Source organism: Ixodes scapularis, unplaced genomic scaffold (genome assembly GCF_016920785.2).
Source record: "Ixodes scapularis isolate PalLabHiFi unplaced genomic scaffold, ASM1692078v2 PGA_scaffold13__105_contigs__length_92229423, whole genome shotgun sequence".
Taxonomy (NCBI): Eukaryota; Metazoa; Arthropoda; class Arachnida; order Ixodida; family Ixodidae; genus Ixodes; species Ixodes scapularis.
Window position 1 is genome coordinate 72,998,100 of NW_024609839.1, and position 19,780 is coordinate 73,017,879.

A 19,780-nucleotide genomic window follows, 5' to 3' on the forward strand; every position below is an offset into this window, starting at 1 on the left:
TATATAATTTTTCTGCTACATTGCGTTTTTATTTTTGCGAGAAAAGAAAAAAGAACGACTCCAAATCATTTTTTTTTTTTTTTTATCCCGTTCGTTATTCTCGCCAGATACAACACTTGGCACGCGCCGATTCGTCGAAACTCGTATATTTTTTTTTCTTACCTCTCCAAAAGCGACGTTGATTTCCAAAACGAGGCCGCGTCTGTCCAGCTGTTGCGAGTTCCCCCTCGTTTTTACGGCTTCGAGGTGTCAATACTCAATACCTCCTTTTTGCTTCTCTTTTTTTTTTTTCTTTGATCTCCAATTTATTGGAAGTCTTTTGAAGCGACTGCAGTTCTCTTAGCCGAATCTTGCTTTCTTTTGAGGGGGTACGCTTCCAGCGACGCCATTCGGCCTTCGCCTCCAATTCGGTGTCGTGTTCTCGCTCTCTCTCCTTGACCTTCCGTCTTCGTGACCTTTTTTTGTCTATCTCTTTCTTTTATCCTTCCCTCCCGCTTTGTTTTTGTCCCTCCGTCTTCATTACGGCCGCTCGGTGATTGCGTAGCGAGCCGTTTTGACGGCTCTGTCGTGCTTCGTGGGGGCTCGCCGGCATGGCCCGAAAGACGCATACGACGCGAGTAGCGTGCTGACTGGAACGAGCTCGTTTTTCTTTTTTCTAATTATGTTTTTTTTTTTTTTTTTTTACATTTGTTATTTTCTTTTCGGGAGGTTATACTTCCACTCATTTGAACCCCTTTTCTTTTTTTTCTTTTTTTTGTCAGTTTCGTTTTTGTGTGTGTGTGGGGTTGGGAGTCTTTTATCGGTTGCTGCTCTCCGTGCCTTTGTGTGTGACGCGGTGATATTACGTGCGTACGTTGCGTCAGAGTTTTAACGTGGCAAAAGAGATCATTGTAGTCCGGGTTTTTTTTTTTTTTAATCGCGATGTGTTTTACGGCTCGCTTGCGCGAGAGAGCGCCACGAAACAATTGTCGCACGTCGGGCTGAAGTTCCGGTAATTAATGATCAATAATTAATCGCGATAACTAATTATGAGGAATGGGATATACTCGTCATTCGGCCGCTCGCTCTCTCCCGTGCCTTTATCTGTAAAATTAAAACACAATCTTCTCTTTTCGACGTTTTTTTTTTTTTTTTTTTTTTTTTTAAACGCGATTTTTGAGAAATTAGAAGCACGGGTTAGTGACGACGTGGAGGATGAAGATACATTTCTTGCTTTTCGCAGTCTTTTTATGAAACCAAAAAAAGGAAAAAAATATTTGCAATCTCAAATCTCGGCCGAATATGCGTGCATGCCATACTTTGTTGCGAACACTCTGAGGATCCTTGACCGCCTGCTCTCCCGCAAAGCACATGAGGAGAGCCAATCGCCGCAATCTATGTGGTATGGAGACTTGAACGTACCGATAAGAAGCAAAGTTCCTAAAGCGTGGCGTCACAAACAAGAACGCAGGAGAAGGAATCACACGCGGGGGCGTGGCTCGTGACACGTCAGCGCCTATCGATTCGTGATTGGCCCTCCGTCGGTAACGAGATGCGCACAACTCGACGCAACGTCCGCCGCGTGTTTTTTTTTAATTTTTTTAAATTAATTGCTGGGGGGTGTGAAGCGAAGTTCCGGCGATCACGGCGTGCAGCGTTTTGTGTAAAGTCGCCCCCACGTATCGGAACGCCGTATAAATCATCGTCCGAATCAGGGACATGAAGTCCATACCGCAGCCAGCTGGCAGTAAGATAGAACGGTTACCGGACCGAAAACCACAAACCAATGCACCGACGGTGTGTTTTTAATGGCGTTTAGCACGAATCAATTTGTACATACACAACGCGTGTGAGGTCGACCGGTTGCGGTGCATTGGCCAGGCGCCATAGAGAGAGGGAGAGCTATATTTTGCGCACCGTCGACAAGGTTTCGGCGTTTCTCTTACGTCTGCTTCGCCCAAAAGTCCGACCGTAGGGTTATGTTGGCGAGGAAGTACGGGGAATGCTTTGTCGTCGCAGCCTGTTCCTCCTCCCCTCCCCCCCACGGGGCTAGCTGTTTAGCCGAAATGAGGCTCGTGGACTCGACGCGAGTTCGGTTACGCCAGCCGGCCGAGCGCCACGTCAGAAACACGAAACAAACAATTGACGTTGTTGACCCCTCGTGGGTCAACAACGTCATCTTCTCCCTAGAGAGCCTAAAATGTAAGAGAGATCTTGAAAACCTCGGGGGAGCGCTCGTCCATTGGTCGACCCTTCTGGGAGCTCGTGTTGCGAACGTCGCAGACCATAAACCACGTGACCCCGACCAGCAGTTGGAAACTCTCTGAAATGTAGGGTTTTTTTTGTTTTGCTCCTCCCCAGTAGTACTCCATCGCCTTCTCTTTTTTTGCTAAAACAAAAGAAGGAAAAAGAAAACACCTGCGCGTTCCGCGATGTCTGTTTCTGCGGGGAAGGGGAAATGAAACAAAGAAACGAAACCGGGGATCGGGTCGATGGATGGGGCGAGGGGGGGAAACGGAGAAGGTCGTCGACTGAATTCGAGAGTATATTCGAACTCCGGCTTCGTTACCGTGCTATTCTCCTCTTTGTTTTTACAAGGTGGTAACCGGCCGTATGTGTCGCTGAAAGATGTTTTGTTTTCTCCGCAATTGCCTCCACGAGTTCGCAAGGCGGCCGCGCTCAGAATGTGGTTTTTTTATACGTTTTATTTTGATGTGGAAATATAATGTAAACTGTTTTCTTCCCTCTCTTTTCGAGACAAAATGGCGCTAAAATAGGCGAAGGACACAAAACAGCACTGTACGTTACTATGGGCTGAAACAGTCCCTCATGGTTCTACTTCTTTCGTGGACTACTTGCCAGTTTTTGGAGAGCTGTTTCTTTCTGTCCGTCTAATTTACCACTGTTTTGCTTAAAAAAAAACAAAAAAAAACATTAAACAGAACGCATTATACATCAAGCCGAAATCATAAAAAAAAAAAACCTTCGTTTTAAAATAAAATTTAAAAAAATACTTGAGGTTTTTCTTTTTTTTTTTTTTCACCTAATTAATTACTGTTCTGGTCTCCGTCGTATTCATTCGTTGGGAGACCGTTTGCGGTGCTCAGCCCGCTTCGTCCGCTTTCAGTGAACCGATCTCGCGTTATCCGCGTACTGTCACTCCCTTTTTACAGTTACATCAAGTCCGCTAGGTTCGCAGAATATGCCGTTTTTTCTTCTCCGCCACCGCCGTCCGTTGCTTGTTTCGGTTGCGTGCTCAAGAAACGCTGTTGGCTGCTGATCAAATTCTCTCTGCCTCTCTCTCTCTCTCCTCCTCATCTTTCTCTCTCTCTCTCTATTCCTCGCTCGTTTTCTTACAGTTCGAGTTTTCCTTAATTTCCTGGTTCTTTTTTTTGTGTTGGTGTGTGTCAGTGATTGAACGAAAGCGACTGGCACAGACGACCATTAGCTGGAAACAATTAATGCTGTCTGTTTTTGGTATCCTTATTTGTTTTCTTGCAAATTATCGTGGCTTGAGTATCGAGAGCGGGTCGCTTCGACGGAAGCTTGTGACGAAACGTTTCGGTTCTTTCGATCGAGTTTAAATAATATTCCGACTCGTTAACCTTCTTAATTTACCTAGAAAATACTGCGGGCATGTGTATTAGGCCCGTCTGGGCACGGATCAGTAATTAGAATTAACGTGAAACTGACGCAACCAGCGCGTTTCAGCCATCGCTTTACATTCAACGAAATACAAAATGAGAAAATTTGCAAAACTCTACTCGAACTGTGTCAGTTACCGTGGTACTACCACTTGTAAAACGAAATTCTGTTATTTGAGTCGGCAGCACGGACCTCTGCGTTCGTCGCAAATCTTTTCCCCGTCATTTCCTAGGCTTGGGCGAAAGCCGTTTGATCTTTACGAGTAATATTTGTGTACAAAAAGCTCCTGCTTGTAATTTCTAGCTTTCCGCACATCTTCGAGCGCGATCGTAAGCGGTTATTGTTGACGCGTGTCGTGATCTCTACTTGAAAACAAAACCCTTCGTTGGTATTAAAAAAAAAAAAAAGAAAAAAATGTTTGTGCAGTTTTTGTTGGGGTTTCCTTGTCGTTTTATTCCCTTTTTCTGCTTCTTCCGAAGCGATACTCGGCTTTTTGTAAGCGGTACTCGCTTTTCTATAAGTGGTACTCAGCCTTTTCGTAAGCGGCACTGGATTTTACCTAAGCGCTCCTTGGTTTGTTTGTATCTTGCAGGGGCAGCAGTCTTCAGGATGACTTGGAGATGAGCGACAGCGATGATGAGCAGGTAAATATCTGTCACGTAATCGTTGAGGCTAAAGGTGTCTGGACCCAATTTGTTTATTGCGCAACGGGAAATTCGACCGTGCTGGTTTTGACTTTGAGTTCTGGGAAGCATAGGGTGTGTATGAAGGCACTCTAGGGATGGATGGATGGATGGATGAATACGGCTGAGCCCTTTGGATCGGGCGGTAGCTTACGCCACCTAGCCATTTTGTTTTACCATTTAAGCTTAGAATATTTAAATGTGAAATCTATATTCACTCCGCAGTGCAAAGAAAGTGAGGCTATGAAACCCCCTTGCCATCAGTGGATAAGAAAATACCTAGTTTTCTCTCGATTTCTGCCACCATTCACTTAATCTTTGCTTGGTAATCTCTACAGTCTTGAAATCCACTCTCCCTTCGCTGTCTCTAAAACCCAATGACTTTATTAAATCTATGTTGTCTTCGGTAGGCATAGGGTGAAGCCCTTTACAGTAGAGTATCAAGTGCTCAGCCGTCTCATGAAGCATGACTAGTAGTGCCACCTACCTGACTTATACGACTCTACTATTTCTTTTTTTTTTTCCCCCCGGTCATTTTAGGAGCCACCCTTGCGGAAATCATCGTCGTCACTTGGCTTTTCCAGTTCCAAAATCACGTAAGTTAATCCCTTGTTGCTCTTTTTTTTTTTAATGTCGATTCCGTAAACTTTTAGTAGATGTGTGCCTATTTGGTCAGTTACTGATGATAACTTAAGATTGTAATCCGCAACGCCGTGTTTGAGAGGTGGCGTCCCGAACCTCCGCGTCTTCTTCACCGCCTTAGTGTTACGGGACGAAGTTCGCCGTTGCGTTGTCTGGCGGCGGCTTACCGCTGAGATCGATCGCCTCGTTCGCTGATACGCTTATAAAATAGCCGGTTTATACGTCACGTAGTCGCGCTATGGATAAATCTCTTCGAGATAAAAATCGTTCTTTTTGTTTTTGTTTGGGGGGGGGGGGGGGGGGGGAAGAGAAGAGAAGAGAAGAGAAGGAAAGAGTCGGGGGAGACGTTGAAGTGGTGGAAGAGCTTTTACGTGAGCTGTGTGTAATATGTTTTTGACCATCTAGATATTCTATATATATATGTATATGAACTTACAGCTTATTGTATCAAAAAGAAAAAAGCAGATAAAAAGATTATATTCTTGCGATGCAGTCTTTCGGGTCAAAGTCGATAAATGGTGCTAGCTGCCTAAAAAAAAAAATAAAAAAAAAAAAAATGGCGGCGCGGACGTTTTTGTGTGCGCGTGTTTGGAGTCACGGAGTGAACGAATTGTTCGCGAGGAATGGTTTTTCTTTTTCTTTTATTATTATTTTTCTTTTTCCGCTTTCTCGCCCCTTTTTTTTTCTTTTATCTTTGACCGGAGGAGAAAAGATTTATGAAGCGGATTTCTCGGAGGAGTTGTGCGTGGCGTTGTGTTTGTCACTTAATCACTCTCCCGCGCCATCGTGGGGGAAAAAAAGAAGAAAAAAAGGAGCGAACTAAAAAGGCGCGGAGCTCGGCTGGTTTTCATTTCCGGTTTGGTGTTTGTGCCCGTAGCAGACGGACGTGTGTGCGTCTGTCTGGGTTTGTTGGTTTTTTTTCGGGGGGAGGGGGAGGGGAGAAAACGAGAGAATGGCTTCCGGTGATTGGTTCGCGGAAGCAACCAATCAGCGTTGGAGGAAGCAGGATGCGTCTGGCTAGCTGTTGGGTAGTGTTGAGTTTTTCGGTGGTCCTGTCGCGTCCGGACCCCCTCGGCAGCATTTTTTTCTTTAATTTCTTTTTTTGTGAACTTTATTGTCTGCATAGGCGAGCCCTGTTTGCCGGCAAAGGTGGTGGTTTGGTTCGGAAAGGTTATGACCTCATCCGGTCATGTAAGAGCTGTTCTTAAAAAACCTCAGTATTCGTTTTTCGGCAAAAGGAAATAAACGAAACAACTTGCGAATTGTTTGTGACACAAGAGCGTCTAAAATGCTCACATTGCATAAAAACAAAAGTTTACAAGATGAACATTTTGATAAAAATAACGCAGAAAGAGATCAGGTTAAAGGTTCCTCAACACCTACTTGCCGAAATGGAGATGAAAAAATAGTCATGTAGTACGGGACTAAGTATGGCATAACAACAAATTCGAAATTCCCCCCCCCCCCCCCTTGGGGTGGTGTCATATTTTTGTTTTGTTTACACCGTGTTCCGATCGGATTTCTTGTTTCTCTTTTTTTTTTTTTTTCTTTCCTTTCCGTTTTTAAGCGGCTTAAGAAAACCCCAGCGTTCTCTTTTTTCTTTCTTATTTCTTTTATATTTTGTTGAGAGCCTTTAAGCAACAAGCGGAGCCTTGTAGTGTAGTATGGTTTCACTGGCGGCATCGGAATCTTTTCAGTTGGGGAGGCGTTTTAACTGTTAATTTCTCTCTAGACTCTTCTCAAGCAGCACTTAGTTGAACTTAGAGAAGTAAAAAAACACTTTTCCAGAAAAAAAAAAAGAAGAAGGTAACGAGGTTGTGAAGTCAGGGACAGTGGAGTTCAGAAGAGGTCCTTACTTTTTATTATGGTGAGAGGTCAAGTTTTGAATTAATTGTGCAGCAGCTGCTTAGTGTGTGGGAGTGACTAGCTAAGTGTGTCCTTATATCTTTAACGGAGGGGTAATGTCAGTGGGCATTGCCCATTGGGCAAAAACAATGGCGCATACAGTTCCATGCTTAGTGCACAGTGTACGTCCAAAGTGTGGTTTGCTAGAGTCTGTAATTTTCTTATGGGTATTGTTTTGAAGCCTCGCAGGCCTAATGCAGTTACAAATGGTGCGAAAGGAACACTGTCTTGTCAATGACAAAAGGAAACATAGCTTAAATTATTTTGTTGATACTACACTAGCACTGTCTTATTGTTCCTTATGGTATTTTTTCTATGTAAACCAAGGTCATGTATACTTTCTTTTTTTGTCAGGTAGTGGTGAGGAAAAGGAATATACGGTTCTACCGGAAAGCAGAGGTCAACCTTTTTGTGGTTTACTTGGGGACAAACGTTGGTATATTGGGAATGACAGTTTACTTCCTCTCTGAAGCCTGGCACATAACATTTCCGACTTTAAGGGAGGCTTTGTTTTGTCAGGGACAAGGACGAATATTCATTTCACCCTAAAAATATGAGGCTAAACTAAATCTTCTTTAAAATATGAATATTTATTTACTCGTAGCGAGACCTCGTGCTTGGTACTGGCAGGGCGAGTTGAGATGATTCTAAAAATATGGCACTAGGTTCGTTTAGCTTGCTTTCTTCGTTCCACAGTCTAAAGCGCATTGTTTTGTTTGCCTCTGAGAAGGGCAGGGTTTTGATCTGCTTGGGCCAGGGCCACGGCCAGAAATAGGTCGGCAGAGCGGTGCTGGGGCGCGTGTCACTTTCTCCCGTATCTTTGCCGAGAGGATCCACTGTGGCACCGCACTGCCCCAGTTGTTTCCAGCATCCGTTGGTGGCAGCTTTTTGCGAGCTGGCATTTCTCCTTCACGTCGAACTAGTGCTGGGTGCTGTCAGGACATCTTTCGTCACTTTACAACTCTGGGTGGTAGTTGTCTCCAGCCTAGGAAGAGACATTGCATCGCCTCCGAAAAGTGGCCGTGATTATGGTTGTCTTGGGAATCTGCCAACAGCGCTCTCTCGTGTTCGCACAAAGTGCGTCGCCCACGGGATGTTTTATTCTCGTTTTCATTGGCGGGTGGATTTCTTCAAAACGGCGGTATCCCCGATTTTATGAACTCTTCCTCGTTCAGCTCTCGGATTCTCGGTAGTCTTCGCAAGACAAGACTCGAAATCGGACCGAAGAGGACTGTGGCCGACCATAGTTTCGGTTGGGATCTCCAGTTTGATCTTTTATTTGTGCCGGGCAAAACTCTCAAATGTGTCTTAGCCTGTAGTTGGTGGCAGGTTAAGAACCCTGAAAACGCTCCCTGTCCAGCACTTAAAAAAAAAAGTATAATGAAGAACGCTGTTTCTTTTCTACCTTCACTGACTTGCTTTGAGAGCTATGCCTCGTTTCTAAAGGGGTAATCACACGAAGGAGAACTCCGTGGACGGATTTCATGACGTCAACAGCTTGCGGAACTCCGTCCTCAGATCTAGCAGTCGCATGGACGGCAGTGAGCGGCGATATGCCGTTATGGTAGCACCGCTGCTGGAAACTGACGACGATGACATTCTACCTTCTAAAAGAAGGTGCTGGGTGAAAGGTTTGATGCAGAATAAAGAACTTGGGACTCAGAACCAGTTGTACAAAGAGCTCCTTGAAGGCGACACCGCAAAGTATCGACACCTTCAGGTGCCCCATGCCGTCTTCATCGAACTACTGGCCTGCGTCCGTCCACATATAGAGAAGCAGGAAACAAATATGAGGCGTCCTGTGAAGTTCTGATCGTGCCTTTAATGTCAGCAGCCACAGAGTGCATAACTGCATTGAACACAGACGTCATTCACCCACTGTGTATGGCGCAATTTGCGGAAACCGTGCAATCATTTCTCTGGCAGGTTTTTTTCCCATATCGATGCCTTGATGTTTCTTCTTAAAAAGAGATTGCTGTCATTTAACTCTGCCATTTTATGCGGAACCTTAACAACAGGAACGGCGCAGGCGATTTCTTCTGAAGTGTGCGAAAAGGGCGCGGAGGCGCCCGTGGCCAGACGAGGCAAGAGAGTACCGCTAAAAGCAGCGTAAAGCGAACTACTCTGCTACCCACCTGTGGAGTGTTTGTGCTGACAAAACGAACCCTTTGCGCCTCTGCCAAGGAGGAGGATGGCACCGCGAGGCATCAAGAAAGTTTGATGTATGTCTCACGTGATGCGCGCTCCGCGGAGGAAAGTGGCAGATTTCTCCTTCACATGACTACCCCTTAACCATCACCTCTTTTGCTCCACGCAGGCCTCCCAATGAGAAGGTTCTTCAGCCCCCGCCGCTGGTCGGGAAGATGTCTTCGTCGGAGTCCAGTTCGAGTGACTCGGAGGACTCTTCTTCGGCCTCGGGTTCGGAGAGCGAGTCTGAGAGTTCGGAGAGCGAAGCTTCCGCTCCGGAGACAAGTCGCGAGGTAGGCGCACTTTTGTTTCTTCTCCGCTCGTGCTGCATGTGCCGTGACAACTGCGTCTCCAGTATTGGCTGTGCTCGAAAAATTTATTCGATTTATTCGAAATTCCTTGGCCGCTACCGCCGAGGAACGGGCTGTCAGACGTTTGCAAGCAGAAAATCTCTCGCACCTCTCTCTTGTTCCCATAAAAATGCAAACCAAAACCTGATGTCTCCTTGTGCATTCCAGCCGAGCACGCAGAGCTGGAAGCTGGCGAACTTCATCGACAAGCGCAGCTCTCCGGCCGCCCTGGGGGCGGTGCTACCAGCCGGCGGCGGCTGCTCCGGCCAGTCGAGGGGCCCCACCGACCCCTGCGATTCGCTCGTGGACGAGGACTCTTTCACCCCAATCCTGTCGCAGTTCCCCAACCAAGATCCCGACCTCGGCCTCATGCTCAAGAGGTGAGAGACCATGAGGGAGAGAGAACACCGCGTCGTGGTGCTAGGGCGCGTTTCCGACTCTCGTGTTTACCGCATTCTCAAAAGTGGTCCTTCGAATTCGGCTCGTCGACATTGTAAATGTCTTGTGCTGTTGTCTGTTGCGGTAGCTCGGCAGCCGAGGCAAGACACGTTCTAGGCGCCCTACCTGTGGTGTAGACCACACAACGTTCTTGTGGCCTTTGTCGTATCCTGAGCGGGTTTTCAGCGGGTCACAAGCTCTGCGTCTCTTCCCTCGCAGCCCGAGCCCGCAGGGTCTGGACCTAGTCCGCTCGCCGGTGGGCAAGGCAGCTTCCTTCCTCTCTCCCGTTCGATCCAGTCCATCGCAAAGTCCAGCGCCGGAACGGCACGAGCCACCAGCGCCCGTGACCAAGTCATCCGTGGCACCGGCTTCCGACGACGACGAAGGGCCCTGCCAGCTCCAGAATGGCCGAATCACCATGCGGCTGGGCAAGCCGCAGGGCAAGACGGACCTGGAGACGCCTCTGCCGAAGCCAGATGTGCAGCTGGACCCGACGGTCAAGCGCGCCTCCTGGCCCTCGAAGGGCTCGAAGAAGGAGACTGCCCAGCTCCCACTCCCGACGCCGGCGACACCAACCAAGCAGCGGAGCAAGCCCGATCCGGTGGCCAAGCCAGAGCCAGCGAGGGAGCCGGCCCAGCCCGCTTCCAATCCTTCGAAGCGGACCCACTCGGACCGCTACAACGAGAAGCGTTCCAAGCTACACAAGCCGCGTGTCGTGCTCTCGGACTCGTCGAGTGACGACGAGGGTCCCAGCCTGGCTGCCGCCGCCAAGGAGCGCCTGTCGTCAGCTGCTCCTACGGCGGACAAAGACCGCGGCGGCAGCAAGGGCGCCGTTCTGCCGCAGCGGGGACGCCCCAAGTCTTCGTCGTCCTCACGGAGCGCCGGCTCAAAAGGGCACAAGGGGGCGCCCCCCGCAGCCACCCCCGGCGTTCCGCGGACTCCCCCCGAACCCCCCGTGCTGCTCTCGCCCATCGGGCAGCGGTGCGACAGCAGCTCCACCGACGTGAAGGAGAGTGTGAGCGCGGCCGCGACAAACGGTGTGGTTGTGGTGAACATCCCGCTCAGCCGGCTACTCCGGCCACCGGGTAGGCTTGTGGTCCCGGGGCGGCGGCCCCCGTCACCGCCGCCTTCGCCCTCCAAGTCCAGGGAACACTCGCGGGACGCGGAACCAGGTACGGTCGTCGCCACGGCCATCAAGTCGGAGGCGGTGAGGGTAAAGCAGGAGCCACCCGTTGCGGCGGCGCCCGCGTCCAAGGGCAAGAGTACGTCCAAGAGAAAGAGCACGGGGGAGGCGGCAGGTGGCCGCGAGCGCGAGAAGAAACGGCGGCTGTCTGCCGGCTCGTCGGGTTCCGTCAAAGTCAAGCGGGAGTGAGTACCGTTTCTCATTTGGTGGATGCGAGGTAGAGTCTCATGTTAGATTTATCCACACATCTTGCATCACTCTACGCTCGATGCACGCCATCTTATTCGATCTATGAGCCTATTTGAACCTTGCACTCTCTTTCGATTGCGTAAGCTGTTGTGGGTAAGTTTGTACGAGCCCACTGTTGATCGTCTGAAAACAAAGCGCAGCAAGACCTCTCATGGTACAGGCATTTTTTGGGGGAAACTCCCAAATTCTTTGCATAAGTATCTGCACCTGTACCTGAAATACCTGTATGAGCAGTACAAGCCTTCTCACTATATCCATATCTTTATCTCACCAGTCTTGAAGTGGTATCTGCTATGGGCTCTGCCCACCTCTGGAAATGACGTCCGTTGTTGATGTGGTGGTGGTTGTTGTCGTTGTTGTATGAAAGTGAAAATAACTTAGAACAAAATGTTGTGTGGCACTGTGAATTCCAAGAGCTCATACTGTGAGACGCGCTTTCATGCGCTCAGAAACAAAAAAAAAAAAAAAAAGAAATTCGGAAGGAGGTGGAACAAAATAACAAAACCGTTCGGAACCAAATACAGATGTCTATCTTGTTTTGAGCGCTTTTGTTCACGCACTCCACTGCCCCAGGGAGTGTGAACACGTCGCTGACGCCCAACGACCTTGCCGTGATGTGTCACAGCTATCGCTCCGACCATACTGTTGATGTACACGGGACTGCTCGATTTTTATTACGGAGAGGCTCGGCACACTTATTGACATCCCCCTACGGCATCCTCTGGGAACAATTACTGTGAAGTTAGGCTTGACTTCTGAGCTTGTGTAGTGTCTTGCTCTCTGTTATACAAGGCACTGCCTCTGCAGGTTGAAAATAATGTTTGCGTACAAGTAAAGCACTGTTGATGATTAATGAGAGTTTTGGGATCTCCCGTTTCAAGGGTGTGAACGTGTTCCTCCATGAGGAAGTGAGAAAGCTCTCTAAAAGTATGGTTTTCCACTTCCAAGGGTCTTAGTATGTTTCACAGGCTTTCACGCATATCTTGGAGCAAATGTTTAGTGTTCAGTGTTCTTGAAAGGCCTTTTTTAAAGGGAGGCGGAAGGCGGGGAGGGGGGGGGGGGGGATGGGAAACAATTTACGTAGACAATGCATAGTCATATCTCCAGCGAGTCCAATCAAAACGCTTGAAAATTGCCAAGTTGACAGTTTGATTAATCATGATCAAAATATATTATGCGGGAAACTATCCCATTACAAGTAGAAATAAAAAAAATTCTACTTTATTGCTCTTTTCTTTTTCAATTAATGAATATTGCTCTTCTGGTGTGTTGTGCATAGTTCAACTATGTTTTTTTGTTTGTTTTTTTACAAAGCATAGCATGCAGAAACCAACTTTGCTACTTGAGCAGGTCTGTTTTGTTGGTTTGTGGAGCACTGAATTACACATCTGTTTGTCTACGACCACAAAATCAAAAGCAGCAGCCAAACTGAGACCTACTTAAATGTCCATTGCGAGCGAAACGTTCTGTCCTAATCCGACACAAACTTCTCTGCAGGCCCTCCGACGTCCGTCCCGAGGAGGAGGCCGAGAGTCGCCACGCCTGGGGTCCGACGGAGCCGCACCGTTCGTGCGGAAGTCCGTCGAGCCTGAGCTCCTACTCGAGCCAGCGGAGCGGATCCCGTCAGCACCGCTCCAAGCCGTCCTCGAGCAAGACGAACCGTTCCGACAAGTCGGCCGTGCGCCGGGACGCGGCTTCGGCTGCGGCTGCGGTTCCGGCCGACGCGGTCAACGGCGGCAAGAAGAACCACCATCACCACCACCGGGAAAAGAAGGAAACGTCTCGGAGCAGCAAGGACGGGGCCCCAGCGCGCGGAGGCATCGCCGAGGAGCGCGGCTCGGATCCGACGGGTGCGGCGGTTGCGGTCGTCGGCGCGGATCCTCTCTGTTCTAGTCAGGTGCGTGCTGGTTTTGTTCTCGACTGCAGATGAGGTAAACGGATTCCTCTATTGATCTTTGGTTGATTGTGAAGTCCCGTCGCGGTATACACGTTCCTGTCTTCGCTGCCGCTTTTTGGACTGTCTCTTAACTTGTTGCTTGTAGGTCAAGGTATCGCTCCGCTCGTATCATGCCGCAGTGTACCACATGTCGACACTTCGTAATTCTAGGTGAACATGTGGATAGTACACACAATTAGCGCGACAGCGGACAAACACAGGTGTGATGTGTTCGTCCCCTGAAGATGTGGATGTCTGTAAAAAAGGCTCGTTGAACTGCAGTGTCTTTTCGGAGTACACATAGAAGAAGGCAGCACCTCAACAAAAGTTGTAAAAAATAAAAGCTGGCAACAGAAGAAAAAAAAAAGGCACTGACATTTGTTGCACATCATAAACTTTAGCTCAAAAAGCCAGCAAGAAGAAATATAATTTTCCCGGCTAACGTTTTAAGTTTGCAAGGCAGTGAACAAGCATCAGATGTCGTTTTGCGTGCCATACGTCTGCTGCAAACAGCAAAAAGAAAGAAAGAAGACTAAGGCAAATGCAGTTGTTAGAACCCCCCCCCCCTCCGATTTTGATTTGTCACAGCTGGGTCCTGGTGTTTCGCGACAAAATGTTCGCAGCTTCCGTTTCACACTCCCTCAAATACTGTAAAACCCTTCGAGCTTGCGAGCCCTTCATTTTTTGCTGATTTCGCAACTTGAACAATTCTCAAAATTTAAGGGCACGCAAAAAGTTTGGTTTTCGGGAGTTTTCATGCAGGCGTCTGGAATTCGCAAAATTTAGTGGCCGCGATTATGACCTCTGTGTCCGATTCGCGAAAAATAGGAGCCGCGAAAATAAAGGGTTTTACAGTACTTGAAGTTCCCTTCGTTCCAAACCATAACTTTGGCGACGACGTTTTGAACTCTCACCTCGGAGCCACTGACCGGGTTCGGAAAGAGTCTGTTGACGTCGGGCGTTGCCTCTTCTCGTCGCAGGTGCACTCTTGGGTCCTTTCGAGCTCTGAGCAGGGTGATGCTCGCAGCCGGGACGCATCCGGGGCCAAGGCGGCCTCTCTGGGTGCCCCTCCTGGGGCAGCCAAGGCTAAAGAGAACCCGCACCTGCTCTCTCATAACTCCCACCGGGAGTGGGAGTCCAAGTGAGTGGCATTCTCTCCCTTTCTCCCCCTCTTTCCACCTTTCCCAGCTCCTTGCTGGGACCGTAGCCGCACGGCAGTGCAACAACGAGGGCGTGAGGGTGTGAGGACGTGACGTACAGTAGGCTCGCAATAACTAAAAATCTGATATTTCGTGCTTCGGGTTAATTGAAACAAATTTCAAAATTTTTGTTGTCCCACTGTGTTTTTAGTGTATTGATAGGCTGCTCTATTAGAACAGAGTTTTAGTGTACAGTCTTGTCCGGTTATAGCAAGCCTGTTTATAGTGAAATAGTGGTTATATAGAAGAATTTCTAATAATTCAAATTTCGGACAAGCAAAATTTTTTAGCTTCCTGGAGTTTGAAAAGATGAGTCTACTGTACTTTCATTTACCGTGGGTAAACAAGACTATCAAAGGTAGGAGACCATAACATGCATCCGTTTGCTGTTCGTAAACTAGGCTATCAACGACAGTAAGAGAATGTATCATACTCTCTTCACTGCAGGCGGCAGGATTTCTTTTAGAGGATTGGTATCTTGGCTACTTACCTTTCATTGCGAATGACAGGTTACACAATAAACCATTCTTTCTCATTTTTGCAAAATATGTCCTCTTGGGGATGTTGTCTAGTTGGTTTTATTGGTGCCTCCGATTGAGAATATGGGCATTTTGACATTACAGACTGTTGCAGATCAAGAAAAGTGGGACAACCTCCTCCCACAAAGCACTTCACTCTTTCCACTTGAGCAGAGCAAATGCTGGAGGGGAGGAAGGCACCACTCTTGGCAAGCCGATGGCTTTGTGGGAGGGACTTGTTCCTCTTCTCTTAACCTGCAACAGACTATAGCACGGTACCGCCGAGCTGTTGTACGTCGACAAGGCTTCTGAGCTTTGCGCAGAATGCGAGACAGGTCCGGTGTCCTGAGAGTTTGGCTTCCTCCCCGCAGGAACGGGTCCTCGGACTATTTCCTGTGCGAGGCGAAGAAGCTGAAGCACCAGGCGGACCGGGAGAGCGACCGCACGGTGCAGGCGATGAAGTACCTGGAGGCGGTGCTCTACTTCATCCTCACGGGCTCCTCCATGGAGCACAGTCACCACGAGGACAACGCCTACCTGATGTACAAGGAGACCCTGGCCCTCATCAGGTGGGGGTACAGGAAACATTTGGACACATCTCCGCGCTGCATGGGGGCTCGCTCGTGCGCGGGGGGGGGGGGGGGGGGACTGGAGGGGTTTTGACTAGAGTTCTGCAAATAGTGAATAGTGGTTCGAATCAAATAGTGCTGCGTCATTCATAGCCTTCACAATGCAAGGGATATCCAAGACGGCCGGTTTTTTTAGCAGTGCAGAAGCTAGGGATGATTCTGCGCTATTCAATTCAAACCACTATTTGCACACCCCTAGTTTTTGACAGGAGCGACACGTTACGCACGGTCATGTGACACTCTGACGTCACGTGACTGGTGCTCTCGACGTGCGCTCAGTTTGTTCGCAACAGATTCTGTGTGTATGTCTTTTATCAGATGCAATCAAAACACGCCTTAATGCGGTTTGCGCACTCTAAGAAACCTAAAATACTAAAAAGTTTACTCTTTTCCTACTAAAAGTGTGAGCAAACAGGGTGGTACATCCTCTTCTTTGAAATTCGTCTAAAAAAAAGGGGGCGCGTAACGATGTTTGGTCGCATTTTTAGTTGAAGTGTGCTACTCGAAACAGTTGTCTTAATTAACATAGTGACCGGAACTTTTTTTTATTTCTGCAGGCACATCTCATCCAAGTTTCAGAAGGTGCAAGGGAATGACGTCATAGCGAGCATAGACAACAAGTTGGCGGTGCTGAGGTGAGGTTCTTGAACATTCTTATTTACTCAAATAACTCATTCATGCCCAACATGCTGACATATTTCTTAATGCTGACAATAAATCTGCAGACAGGCTTAAAATATGTTTTCTCGAATAAAAGGTAGGGCAAGCATCTGATTAGGTCATGGAACAGTAATTACCCAAGTTGCAGCTAATTACTTTTAATCTATTAATTTTAAAGAGAAAATGGAATGATTTTTGGATAAAGTTCAATTGTTTAAAAAAAATACCAAGTTTTAAAAAATTTGTGAAAACATCACAAGAACTGTAAGGCTCCTGACACTTGTAGTTTGTAATTTTTAATTCAGGTCAGGCTCCTGACACTTGTAGTTTGTGATATTTTTTTATATAGTTCAAGACTGAATTGAGTTTTCGTATTTGGTGGCTATATACTCTGACCTCTAAAGACTCTAAAATAGTAAATTTTTAGACTTTTGCAAGACTTTTTTTGTTTAAAGTTTCTCAAGAGGCCTTTTATTGCTTTTCAGCATTTTTGTTTTAATGCAGTCGGTCTGACTCGTTTGATGTGGCTCAAGAGATTTCTATCAACCGTCTGCAAGCATGCAGACTGTCGATAAAATCTGTGAAGGCAAAATATTGTAACCCCATTTTTGAGTTGTCAACCTCATTGGCATTATTTGTTTTTCTTTTCTATACAGCCTGAGGTGCCTGTCTCTACTCTACGAGAAGCTATACAAACTACGTAAAAATGAAGTCCGGGATAACCTGCGCCTCCTCCACGAACTTCAGAAGGTGGGTTCCTCGTTACTGACATCCACTAAATGACCTTGGAGCCAACTTTGTCTTTGGGTAAGGCAGGGTATGGTATCATTGCTGGGGTGAATAACATATGTTTTGTAGCAAAGAGCTTGTTCCTGTAGCACCCTCTCGTGGCGTCTCATAAAAGTCCAAGAGACTATGCATTCGTTTAATTCAGCACCCAACATTTGACTGAAGGGGTCTGGCATATTGTGTCTTTTTGTGCAACACCAGAAGGTGGACTGCGACCTACAACATGCATATTACAGGAATAAACTGCATTAATTGCCTGTGTTTGCGATAAGAGTGCCCTTAAAAAAACGGATGTTGGTTGGATGTCAGTCGAACATTGGCTGGATGTCAGTCAAATGTCAGTTCAATGTCGTGGCACGCATGCTATCCAAAAGTAGCAAAGGCATTCTTTTTTCGTATCAGACATAGTGCTCTGTGGGCAAGTTGTCGGTTGGATGCTGGTTGGGTGTCGATTTAATGTTGGTTGGATGTCGGTTGAATGTCGGCGTTAGGAATGCCGTTCCATGAAAGACGTCTCCTCTCCTGCACCAGACGCAGGGCTCGGTGGGGAAGCTGTCCTCGCCGACTCCGGCAGCGGGCGGTGCTGCGTCGCGCCTCCAGCCGTCGCCATGCCAGCCGTGTCAGCCATCCCCGCACAGTCCCACGCCGTCCCCGGCCGGGAGCGTGGGGTCCCAGAGCAGCGGCTACAGCAGCTGCGAGCTCGGGAACAACAACAACAACAACGGCGGCGGCGGGAGCGGCCGGAACCCGGCGGCCCACCACTCGTCGGCGGTGGCGTCGGTGGCGGTGCCCCAGGCGCAGTACACGCTGCTGCAGCGCCAGAGTGCCACCCTGGCCAACCTGCACCACTGCCATGACAAGTGGGAGCAGGCAGACTACCTCACCAACTCCAGCCACTCTAAGGGTGGGTACCTCTCTCTCTGCAGAAAATACTCCTCCCAAGCGGGACACGTTCAACACGTGGGTGTTGGGTATATTGAAAAGGAAAAGGGGGGAGAACTTGTTGGGTGCTAATGTAACAACTCTACTTTGCAGTAAACATTTCTGAATAAAACTGCCGCTATTATTTACGATAGACCGCAATATTCTCGCAATGTCTTTTTCAAATTCGATAGTTAGCGAGTGTACACATCGCGACACTGTTAGCACGTACACGACGTCGGCGGATTTTCGCATTTCACTTCTAAATAGTATTAGCGAGCAGGAAATTTTATCGCTTACATTATAGAACTAAATGAGCTCTTTCCGTAGCATTAATAATTTGGATGACATCCCTTGATTTCAAAGAGAAAAACTGGAAAAACCGGCGATCGCTTGCACGTGCTAACAGTGTCGTGATCTGTGCTTCCAAGAAAATTTACATGAATTTCTCTATAGTTCTATTCTTAATTTAACTACTTAGTTACCATCTTTATATAGGTGTTATGTGTTCGAGCTACGGTCAGTAAATTGAATTAAAACTAAATTAGACAAAGCAGTGGAAGGTTGCTTGGGAAGAACCTTAACCAGTCTGGCTGGATTGTTTTTAAAGGGTATGTTTATCGATCCTTCATGTGCCAATTTTTGTTATTGTGAAGTTCTACCTATAAAACATAATTTATGTTTGTAATCCAATGACGAAAGATCTTCTAATCTGAATTAAGAATTTCAATTTTATTACAACCTTCAGAACTCAAATGAAACATCAATTTGTGCGCTCAAGGTTACTCTATTTTAACATAATTTCGGAGGAATGCGCTATTTGGTTTACATTTTATTTCGTACCTACAAAAATTATTTGCTGTGGTCCGTACTGGTTTTCATTGTTCAGCATCTCGTTGCCATGCCTATACTCCGTTTCACACTTAGCGTGCAACGATGTCAAAGCTACTGGCGCGAGCGCGTGGCTTCATCTATGGTTTTGTTTGCACGAGAACGCGTGCAAATGATCAACAAGATCAAGCCCCAAGCTCGCGCCAAAAGCTTTGACAGCGTTGCACACTAAGTATGAAACAGAGTATAGTGCTTCTATGTGTAAACAAACAGCTACTTTTTGTTGCAGTGCTACTGAAAGGTTGTGCAAGAGTGAGTACGTAAAGTAGGCATGTCTTCAGGTTGGATAGTCCAACACAAGAATCTTAACATGTACTATTCGCAGTGGCACGAATAAAAGTGGAGCGTGTGGTTGTGCTCCAAAAGTACTTTTTACTACTCCAAAATGGATTTTTGGTTGCTCCAAAATGACTCTGGTCAATCACGTCTTGAAGTGCTTGAAATCGGACTTGTTGGATCCTTTTCAAGTGCACTGCACTTACGGGTTATGAGCTGAGTGCTCAGTTCTTTCGTGTTTATGCTCGCGTGTAGCCTCGATAGAACTTGAGATCATTGGTGTCACGTGACCCGACCCTCGCACACACTTTGTGTCAGGGTGTCAAGTTACACTATGACCTGACACCCTGACAGGCTTTGTGTCAGGGTGCCAGACTACACTACACCAACATCACACGACACTGTTAACATGTTGAGAGCCTGATATAAAAAAAGGGTTTTTGTGCATCGAGGTTTAATAACTCCGTTTCACCGTAAGCGTGGGTGAAACTAACACCACAAGCACTAGCGCGGCGTCCCAAACAAAGCTTTCACTTTGAACTCGCTCGTGTAGCTTCCCTTTTGTTCCCACTTACGGCGAGATGCCGGTACGGGCGTTTTGTGTGATGATGCAGGGAACGCGCCGACGAGGCGGAAGGTTTTGACGACCATCAATATGTTTCGCTGTAACTAACGAAAAACGCGCAATGTCTTCGAGTGC

The 19,780-nt window shown here is 47.5% G+C and overlaps 1 protein-coding gene across 4 annotated transcripts in view; it reads left to right on the plus strand.

The window, feature by feature from the left end:
* The window catches only part of LOC8030072 (AF4/FMR2 family member 1), a 93,240-nt gene that overhangs the window by 69,520 nt on the left and 3,940 nt on the right, over positions 1 to 19,780 (plus strand). For 2 of the 4 annotated variants that reach the window (XM_029975950.4, XM_029975952.4), the window contains 11 exons: positions 4,217 to 4,268; positions 4,848 to 4,903; positions 9,172 to 9,334; positions 9,560 to 9,771; positions 10,049 to 11,197; positions 12,759 to 13,158; positions 14,178 to 14,338; positions 15,286 to 15,489; positions 16,101 to 16,178; positions 16,860 to 16,953; positions 17,524 to 17,896. In XM_029975950.4, coding sequence (XP_029831810.2) covers positions 4,217 to 4,268; positions 4,848 to 4,903; positions 9,172 to 9,334; positions 9,560 to 9,771; positions 10,049 to 11,197; positions 12,759 to 13,158; positions 14,178 to 14,338; positions 15,286 to 15,489; positions 16,101 to 16,178; positions 16,860 to 16,953; positions 17,524 to 17,896 — 2,942 coding nt within the window. The remainder of the gene's footprint in view (positions 1 to 4,216; positions 4,269 to 4,847; positions 4,904 to 9,171; positions 9,335 to 9,559; positions 9,772 to 10,048; positions 11,198 to 12,758; positions 13,159 to 14,177; positions 14,339 to 15,285; positions 15,490 to 16,100; positions 16,179 to 16,859; positions 16,954 to 17,523; positions 17,897 to 19,780) is intronic. The other 2 variants (XM_042289947.1, XM_029975951.4) reach the window with 2 other exon arrangements.